This window comes from Podarcis muralis, chromosome 5 (assembly GCF_964188315.1).
Source record: "Podarcis muralis chromosome 5, rPodMur119.hap1.1, whole genome shotgun sequence".
NCBI classification, from domain to species: Eukaryota; Metazoa; Chordata; class Lepidosauria; order Squamata; family Lacertidae; genus Podarcis; species Podarcis muralis.
The window spans coordinates 72047485-72057896 of NC_135659.1; the positions used below are offsets into that span (position 1 = coordinate 72047485).

General features: G+C 45.4%; 1 protein-coding gene across 10 annotated transcripts in view; it reads left to right on the forward strand.

Moving 5' to 3' along the window:
* Nucleotides 1-9115: 9115 nt before the first annotated feature.
* Nucleotides 9116-10412, forward strand: part of TOX2 (TOX high mobility group box family member 2) — a 223774-nt gene continuing 222477 nt past the window's right edge. For 2 of the 10 annotated variants that reach the window (XM_028734869.2, XM_077929198.1), the window contains exon 1: nt 9116-9355. In XM_028734869.2, the coding sequence (XP_028590702.2) occupies nt 9254-9355 (102 nt within the window). In that variant the 5' untranslated portion in view covers nt 9116-9253. Of the gene's footprint in view, nt 9356-10164; nt 10219-10257; nt 10408-10412 lie in introns of those variants that run through there. The other 8 variants (XM_028734872.2, XM_028734868.2, XM_077929201.1 and 5 more) reach the window with 6 other exon arrangements.

Below are 10412 nucleotides of genomic sequence, written 5' to 3' on the forward strand. Positions count from 1 at the left end.
ATGTATTTTGCTCAATTATTTTGAATACTGTAGCTTAGTTTTAATTACTATTTTTCCCCATAATGTATTAGCAAAGGCATTTGGATTGGCTCTATAAATAAAAATAGAAGTATTATGGCATCTCCATATAATGTTGCCCAGAAATATTGGCCAATACCATTTGGTGAATAACTTAAAAGCAGAGCAAAAATATGTATTCTGTTGTGCATTTTCGTAGAAGGATCCTAAACCTGTATGAAATACTGACAGAGAATGTCTGGCTTGTATAGAAAATGCATGTGTAGAAAGGCTGGGCTGTTTATCAGGAAATATTGGCAAGGGTCCAAAGAGCTACTTTAGGAACACTCAAGGGCCCGAGCAGTAAACCAACCACAAAAGCAGGAGTAGTGCTTCTGACTGACAGGCAAAAATAGAGGGGGTGGGGAAATATCCAGGTGCTAGAAACATGATTTGTTCCAAGCCTGACCCTTTCCCCAGGGGCATGTTTCCAGCAACAGTTCTCAGATACATGAGACACTAAGGTGACTCCATTATGCTGTCCTTTGCAATTGAGAATTGTTGCTAGAAAGGTGCCTGGCAGTGGCTCTCTGCAGCCCCAGGAAGGGACTTTTTCCTTGCCCTGCTATCTGAAGTCATTTCAGCTGTAGATGCCATTGGGCCTTATATTCTTCATTTATTTATTCTTTTTTATCTATACCTTCTTTTTGTAAACCACTTTGAAGGTTTGGGGTGTGTTTTTTAAGCCTACAACAATCAAGCGGTATATAAATGTTATGAAATAAAAATATATATTTAAAAATCAGCTGATAAGTGGGTTTGATTCTGCATTGGCTACGCATGCCAGTTCCCCTGCTGGGAACTGGTGTACGTAGCTGGAGCAACAAGATTTAACTCCTGCTCATCAACTGATAAGCAGGGGTTAAATCCTGCTCAGTTCAGCAGGGAGCAGAACCTCCAGCCAAAGCTCACTGTCAGGTGATTGACAGATGGGGCCACCAGTGATGTAGAGAAAAAGAATCAGCTGAAGAATGCCTAGTAGAGTACTCTAGCTGTTCTACGAAGGTTTGTTGACGATGGTGTCCAGTTATTGGCTTGTAAAGGTAAAGGGACCCCTGACCATTAGGTCCAGTCATTACTGACTCTGGGGTTGCGGCGCTCATCTCGCTTTATTGGCCAAGGGAGCCAGCGTACAGCTTCCGGGTCATGTGGCCAGCATGACTAAGCCGCTTCTGGTGAACCAGAGCAGCGCACGGAAACACCATTTACTTTCCCGCTGGAGCGGTACCTATTTATCTACTTGCACTTTAACAAGCTTTCGAACTGCTAGGTTGGCAGGAGCAGGGACCGAGCAATGGGAGCTCACCCTGTCGTGGGGATTCAAACCGCCGACCTTCTGGTGGCTATCACCAATGGAGGCTAAGGCCCCAAAAAGGCTTAACATGGAGGGTGGCTGGGCAAAATATTGTGAGATAATAGAAAGAGTCGGAGACAATTGGAAGTTGAAGAGTCTAGAAAAATTAAAAGACAAGGTGCGAGACTGGCTACATTATGCCCAAATACAAGAAACTTTTAAAAAGGACAAAAAAATTGGATTCCAGGTGGAGAAATCGAAATTAGAGACAGAATTACTTGAACCTAAGACAAAAGTGCTTTCAAGAATGTATAATTTGTTGCTTAAATGGAACACACAGGATGAGACGGTTAAATCAGCCATGATAAAATGGGCACAAGACATTGGGTACAACATTATGTTTGAAGACTGGGAAAGGTTATGGACCACCGGTATGAAATTCACGGCATGTACTGCCCTGAAAGAAAACATTATGAAAATGATATACAGGTGGTACATGACCCCAGTCAAACTTGCAAAGATATATCATCTGTCTGACAATAAATGTTGGAAATGTAAGGAGGCTGAAGGAACATTCTTTCACCTCTGGTGGACATGCCCGAGGGTGAAGGCTTTTTGGGAAATGATTTATAATGAGTTGAAAAAGGTATTTAAGTATACCTTTCACAAGAAACCAGAGGCCTTTCTCCTGGGCATTGTGGGCCAGAGAGTGTTAAAGAAGGACAGAACCTTCTTTCTATATGCAACCACAGCAGCAAGAATCCTTATAGCAAAATATTGGAAGGCACAGGAGTTACCCACGCTGGAAGAGTGGCATACGCAACTGATGGACTATATGGAACTGGCTGAAATGACCGGCAGAATCCGGGACCTGGGAGAAGAGGCAGTGGAAGAGGACTGGAAAAAATTTAAGGACTATCTGCAAAAATATCATAAGTTATATGAATGTTGAGAATTTGCTAAGCTTGGTGAAAACAAACTTCGGCAATTAAGTTTGATTATGGTGGAAATTAAGTTACGAGAGTGAAAGGACTAAATTTTAGAGTAATGTTTATATTTTCAGGATTGATGGAAAAGTGAATACACAACAAGTACCCTAAATTTAAAATACAAATAGATGAAAGTACAAAAACGCATGAAACAAGGTATTAATTTGCTGTTATTTTTTTTTATTTATGGTAAAGAATGCAGGGGGTGGAGGATATGAGGAAGTCCAGTGGATTATGAAAAATTGTCTGCAAAATGTGAATCTTTTCTTCTTTATGATTTTTTCTTTCTTTTCTTCTTTTTTGTAAAGTCGCTTTTGTTGAATTATGGACGATGTATCTGACCTTGGAAAGAAGCAATAAAAAATATTATTAAAAAAACAAAAAAACAAAAAAAACAAACAAACCGCCGACCTTCTGATCGGCAAGTCCTAGGCTCTGTGGTTTAACCCACAGCGCCACCCATGTCCCATGTTTGTACACCCATGTATGTAGATGTAATTTTTCCTAAGGTACTTGTGCTGTATCATTTCCATCCTGTATGTTGTGATGTAGAGAAGAGTGCAGCTCCCAAGGGCTGGCTTAGGCTACAGAGTATTGTAGGACTTAAAATTTGTTCTGTGCTTCACAGCATTCCCATTCCACAGAATATTTGTTAAGCAACACACATTATTGGCCAGACTTCTAAATGTCCTTCATACAGGGAAGAAGCTGAAATGGAGAAAATGATCACCACTGTTAGAAGACCAGTAGACAGAGGAGTGTCAGAGCACCTTTGAAATTCTCACAAGAATTCTAGTACTGGAAATTACACACTGAAAGTTTCTGTATGTTTCACCTACTTATGCCACTTGCATAAAGCTTGGAACAACTTTCTAGAAGGCATGAGGGAAAAGGTTTAATGAGCAGGTTTAAGACCTAGTGAAAGAAGATCGTTTTTCCATAAAGTTCAACTTTTTACTTCTCAAATGGACCAAAGAAGTAACATTTTGTGACTATCTCTATAGCTCAAAGATTACAATAATCACAAATAACAGCCCCTCGTGTCATGATCTGAGCCACAAGTTCCTGTATTAAGGCTCAGTAACTTCTAAATGTAGAAAAGCCAGAATTTGGGAATGATCCAAGGAGTATTTTTTACAGAGTCATGCTATATGTGTGAAATTACTTCTATGCAAAGGAAGCTGCTTATAAATGAGCTCTAGTGGTCATTTTATTGAACAAGGGGCAAGGCTATGCCAGGAAATACACTAGATTCAAATCTCAACGCAGAGGCTATAGAATATTCACCTCAGGTTCACCAATTTATGACACTCCAGCATCAGTAGGAGAGATGTCAGAGTGCAGAAAACAGAAGAACCAACATCAAGTATCTTCTACAGAGACAGATACTACAGTATTTGTAATGAAGACAGTAACTGGCTATGAGAGGGTATGGTTGAAGTACAATCAACCTCAACATCGTTACCTATTGAAGAAAAAGATTAACCACCCAATGAGTTGAAGACTTTTTTGCTGTTGCTGTTGCTGTGTTTTGTTTTGTTTAGGAAAGCCTGTGGCACAGTGGACTGTTGAAGGGGGCAGTAGTTTCACAGGGGAGGATGTTACCCCCACTTCAAAATGCTGAAAATCTAAAGGCATTGTTGTTAATGGTTCTTTCTGAGGTAAATGTGTTAAGACAAAGCCAGGTGTTGGGTTCACTTCAGGTTTGAAGTACTGCTGAGTTTGCGTGTTCTTAATAACCTTATTTTTATAGAGAAGGCAAGGGACGCGGGTGGCGCTGTGGGTAAAAGCCTCAGCGTCTAGGGCTTGCCGATCGAAAGGTCGGCGGTTCGAATCCCCGCGGTGGGGTGCGCTCCCGTTGCTCGGTCCCAGCGCCTGCCAACCTAGCAGTTCGAAAGCACCCCCGGGTGCAAGTAGATAAATAGGGACCGCTTACCAGCGGGAAGGTAAACGGCGTTTCCGTGTGCTGTGCTGGCTTGACAGATGCAGCGATGTCACGCTGGCCACGTGACCCGGAAGTGTCTCCGGACAGCGCTGGCCCCCGGCCTCTTAAGTGAGATGGGTGCACAACCCCAGAGTCTGGCAAGACTGGCCCGTACGGGCAGGGGTACCTTTACCTTTATAGAGAAGGATGCTGAAGAACTGATTATGCTTCAACTATCCCATTTCATTACTAAGTCTTCATTACTGTAATTATAGTCTAAATAGCATCATAGTTTCAAAAATTATGATATAAAAACTGGGCATTCAGTGGTTAAAAGCGTCAGAGCTGGAGATTCCAGGCTGACAGAAAGCTTTACCTCAGGAGAACAACAGGAGCAACATGACCTGAGGCCTAGTTTATTTGCTTGTAATGCAAGCCCTTATCATACATTATTCACGTATACAATAAATATGTGAGGGGCTGGGTGGGCAGCAGGCTGTGCCCCTAACATACACACATTCATTGTATTGCCTGAAGAGGACCCCATTCATACAACTGGGAAAACAGGGTCCCCAAACAGGCAGGGAAAAGCCCTCCACATCTACAGTTGTATGTGCAGAGTCCTTTTCTTCTTCCTTTTCTCTTTTTACAGAACAATGATCGTGTGTACATTGGAGCAGAGCTGCTGCCACATTGACATCCCCCCTCATGCAATTAACTGTATGCATAGAATAACATATTAAAAGGGCTATTGTGTTTCAAGTATGAGGGAGATGTTTCAACCTGATTATTGAAGGAGATTCCAGTTGTAAGAAGAGACAGCAGCTGACACTAAACATCACAGGGGCAACACAATAGTGGATGGGTTAAACTAAAAAAGACCTATGATGTAAAGAATGTGTTGCACAGAGTGTGGAAAGTTCATTTTGTAAGTGAAAACAACCATTTTAAATCGGAAAATATGCCATTCTGAGCTTGCTTATTATTGTGTACAGTGGTACCTCGGGTTACATACGCTTCAGGTTACAGACTCCGCTAACCCAGAAATAGTATCTCAGGTTAATAACTTTGCTTCAGGATGAGAACAGAAATCGTGCTCTGGCAGCGCAGCGGCAGCAGGAGGCCCCATTAGCTAAAGTGGTACCTCAGGTTAAGAACAGTTTCAGGTTAAGAACGGACCTCCAGAATGAATTAAGTACTTAACCCAAGGTACCACTGTACTACCATAGATCCAGGCAAACTACAAGTGGGATCATGCTGTCCACCCTAGACTGAATCCATTCACCTTAATTGTGAATCCTTTTAGAATTCTGTTTTACAAAGGTGGCAATTCCTCTCACATTTCCTTTATGCAGTATAAAATCAACCAGACCAAGAAAATAAAATAATAATAATCCTAAGCATTCTTATTGTGAAAAGACTTCTAGGAGATTTACTTCAAAGCAACTTAAATTTACTTCAAATTAATATTGAGATATTAATCTAACAGTTTCAGAGAGGAACGTTACACTTTCACCTGTGAGAAATGTCTTGGAAGTTACAGTAACAGTGAGAAACATACTTTCAAGTATGACAGCTTGTCCTTAACCCAGTTATGAGATAGTTCAGGCTTGAAACAAATTAGTAAATATGATGCAAGTTTTGAGATTAGTTTCCCTTCACCCTCTAATCTGGAGTGTGTTTGTGAAAGAGAGACCTAAAATCCAGCCCTTTTGGGGGGAAACAGAGCATCTCATAGAATAATAAAGGCCATTTGGACTTCTTTTAACCAATCCTATGGTTTCCTTGTGTGCATATTTTCTGTCACTGATACGGCCAGTTCCTTCTTCTACTCCTTCGCATGGTATATATTTTGGCTTCCTTTTCCTAAACAAACACCCATTTCACCCATGCCTTCTTCTGTTGCTGCCCAATAGTATATATTTTGATTTCCTTATCTATGGGACAGAATTTATTTTCCTCTTAGTAGGCTTTCAGCTTTATTTCTTCACCATGATACTGTTACAAGTTTGGGTGCTAGAGTTTGTGGGTGCAAGGCACTCATAATTCCTGGATTTAGTAAATTTTAGGATCTAATCAATGCTTGGAGTATTAAAATGCGCTGCCAGGTGCTGGATTTAGCATATTGAAATACAGGTCAAAACAGCTTCCTGTGTCAGGTAAATCTCCCGGGGAGATGGATCATTAAAAGAGGACAAAGAGAAGATAGGGAGCCATCAAGAAAGGGATTGATAAAGCAATGACTCTCGGCCAGCCAGCAGATGGGTGAAGCCCCACCCTGAGCTCTGAGCTAATGAATCTAAAGACAATGCCAGAGTTTTTGTTAGGAAGAAGTTTTAGGATTTCAGTCGTGGGTAAAAGGGGTCAGTCTGTAAAATGTTGCAAGCTGGAGAATACAATGTGGGCTCCCTGTATCGGAAGCTGCAGCAATGGGAGAGACAGGAGTGTAATGCTTTGAACCCCTCCATTGTAGGCTCAGGATGTACATGTGTATAAATAAACAATATATCATAAAAACACCACAGCCTCATTTCCAAAGGAAACATGAACCCTGGGTAGATGCTTGGAGCCATGGAATCTTGCATCACTTGGAGATTGGGGAGGTATTTAACAGTATTCTACATTCTTCCCACAATATCTTTGCCCATTAGCTGCCCCAAAGTCCTTCAGCCATTCCCACCTCACTTTTCCATAGCTGCCTCAGAGCCAAACACTGCATAATGCCCTGTATGGACTGTATAACTAAGCACCATGATCTGGTCCTTTTGTAGCAAGGTATATAAAATACTGCCATTCATAATTAAAATGCAGGCACTAGATGATTCATGCCATATACCCAACCATAAATGGTTATTCATTCTGTTGCTTTTCCTCAAATGACAACCTTCTCCCAAAGTATATTTTTTGGTGTGGTGTTCCTCAAAACAAATGTTTTGAAACACTTGGAGAGGAAGCGAAGACCACGACACAAACCTGAACAATGTCCCGGACGTGCCAATTGTAAAGCTGGTTATCCAACTGCAGAATGTGCCTCTTACTTCATCAATACTACCTTCTTCCTCTTTCACTTCCTGTAGAAATCCATTACTAGGTGCAGGCCTCCCAGTATGACTCTACAATTTTCTGATGAGCCTAAACTGAACAGTGAATGTTCTGAGATTCTTAATTCCATATTCTACAAGCAATTCTTTCCCCCTGTCTTTTCCCTATCTTATTTTAATTTAGTCTTTATTTGAAATATGATCAGTTGGGAACCATTTCAGGTCCACTTCATTTTTAAACTGTTCTTTCTTTTGGTTTGGGACATTAATAGTCTACCCCACATGCACTTTTTCTTCTGAACTTTGGTTGTCGTGTTATATTCCATTCCTAGAAACATAACAAAATGGAAATAATGAGTGGGTTCCATACAACATCATTATTCCCCCCACCCCCATTCCGCTTCTCTGCTAGCTTTGTGTAGCTCTTCAGCTTGTACTTCAGTGCTTAACACATTGTCTGTTTTCACATGTGAAAAAACAAAGGAGTTAACCCAGCAGCATCAAGGTATCACAGAAGCCTCTCTTCACAAAGCTGTCAACTATTTATTGGTGGTTTGGAGCCTACTCCTCCAGGGCAGAACATTAAGGGGAAGAAACTTTCCTTCAAAAATTGAAATGACTTATGTGTTCTAGCCAAGAGTGCCTTCTGATAGATCTTAGAAGATTTGCTCCAGACAGTTAATTGGGACAAACACAGGTTGTTTATCACTCTATGCTTCCTAGAAACCACTATTACAACATCTCCGAGAGGTAGCCATCCAGCCTCTTCATAAAAGCCTCGAACCACATTTGGGGCAGTTTGTCCCTCTGGCGGAACAGTTTGTAGTCAGGAAGTTCCTCCTTGTGTTTAGTCTAAACTCTAAACTTCTTGCCATTCGAACCCATGGGTTGTGCTTTTACCCCTTGTAGGCACAGAAAACAAATCCACCTCTGCGACAGCCCTTCAAATATGTGAATATGGCTATCAAATCGCCTTTTGAGCTGCCTCTTCTCTGTTTCTTTTTGGGGTAGGGGCAGGTCCCAGCCCAGTCTTTCTCAGGTAGGGCAAAGTGCTGGTTACTTTGGGAGCGGATCTCAGCCCCAAGTTGAGAGTTTAGCTCAAGCCCTTCACTTGTGTGCGAGCGAAAACACGCCCAAGAGGCATACCTGGAGACTGGGGGGGGGGGGGGGTTGGTTGGTAGGGGAGCTCTTCCAGGCGCCCCCCTCCTACCGCAGGGTTTTGCGGAGAGCAAGCAGGTCCACAAAGTGAAAAGTCTGCCCGGACGAGCCCCTCTGCTGCGACTCCCTTACAGAGTCCCCCGCCTCTTCTTTCTGTGGGACCCATTCCCCCGTGGCCAAGGGTGACTATAGAGCCCCAGGCGGTACCTTCCCGCGAATTAGCCTGAGGGCTGGGAAGGAGGGTGGAAGCGAGAAGAAAAGAAGAAGCCCGGAGGGGCGTCGGCGAAGAACCTGCCCCAAGCCCCTTCCGCGAGAGAGTGCAGCGGCGGCTCCGCTCCCTGCGCGCTCGGCACATGCCAGGCCCTCGCCGTCCCTCGGTGGGTCGGCATTCGGGGCAGGCCCGCTCTCCGGCGCGGGGTGTGCTGGCGACACCTTCCCGCCCTGTGGCTGTCCCAGCGCCCGCCTGAGAGAGGTTGTTGTGGGAGCCCAGCCCAGGCAGGTCCCAGGCGCTCTCCCCTCCCCCCATCCTCCTCCTCCTCCGCTCTCTCTCTCTCCCCCCCCTCGCCTCGGTGCCTGGAACAATAGAGTGCGAGTGGAGCCGGCTCTGGGCTGCGCTCCCTCCCCTTCTCCCTCTCCCCGCCTCTCCTCCCCTCCCCTCCCGCCCGCCCGCCCTGAGCCAGAGGCAGAGCAGCCGCCGCCGGAGGAGCCGGTTCCATGCCCGCTGGAGCCTCCTCTCGCCGCTGCTGCCGCCGCCGCCACCTCGTTCTCCCCCTCAGCGCGCAGCCCCGGCATGGACGTTAGGTTTTACCCTTCCGCCCCCACCGCCGTTGGTTCCTTGCCTGGGGCCGACCCCACTTGCTTGGGCCCCCTGGACTATTACCATTGCAACAAGGTAACAAGGGGGAGGGATGAGAGAGGGGCGGACGGCGGGGGGGGGGGCGGGTGAGGCGAGGAGGGACGGGCGCAAGTGGCCGGGCAAGGGTGGAGAGGATGCAAGCGACCAAGGAGGACGTGCGCTCAAGTCTCAGCCCCCTACTCCACCCCACCTCCCCTAATTCCCCCACGTCGCGCCTCCTCCTCTTCCCCCTTCTGGGATGCTGCCCCCTTTGCCCCACACTAACAGCGATGGCGCGCGCGCGGCGCTGCGCGGGACTTGTCAGCGCTCCCCGCACGGGGCAGCGCAAGGAGTTGATTCAATGGGCACCCCTGAGCAAAAGCTCTCTCTCTCTCTCTCTCTCTCTCACCTCCCCCCCCCCCCCACCGCCACTTTGGTCCAGTTGCGAAGGCTCCGCAAAAACTGGGGAGGGAAAGCTTTCTGCCTCTCTCGCAAATCGCCCCAAAGTCCCATGTCCAGATCGCCTGCTTGCTTGCTAGCAGCAAAGGGAAAAGAAGCAAGCGCTTTAAAAACCGGGACAGGGAAAAACAAACAAACGAACGAGGCTGAAACTTCTTCTCCTTCTCCTCCTCCTCCTCCTCTGGGGAGCAAGAGTGTGGAAGGTAGCAAGAGAGCGGCTGCATCCTGCAGGAGGGAATTTCAAAACTATTTGGTTTCCCAGCACCCAGGCTGCTTGCCTGAAAGCTGCGACGCAGTTCTCTTTCCCATCTTCGAAGCAAAAGCAGAACAGGAGGGGAGGGTTGTTTAGGGTGGATGGGGGATATGCGGGGAAGGGTGAGGGGGGGAGAGGAGTGGGAGAGAGGCAGTTGGTTATCAGTTGCGTCGTCACTTCAGACCCCGGATTAGACCTCTCAGTTTTGGTAAACATTATTATAGACTGGAAGAAAAACAAAATCTGAACGCAGAAAAGTGTGTGTGTATGTGTTTTGTTTGGGGGAGGAGTGGAATTGTATGGGCTCAAGAGGCTGCTTGGTTGGAAATGTATTTCTTGCATGCCTGGCTATGGTTTCTGTTGGACAATGTACAGGCTAGGGGAGAAATGCTTTAGGGTGAG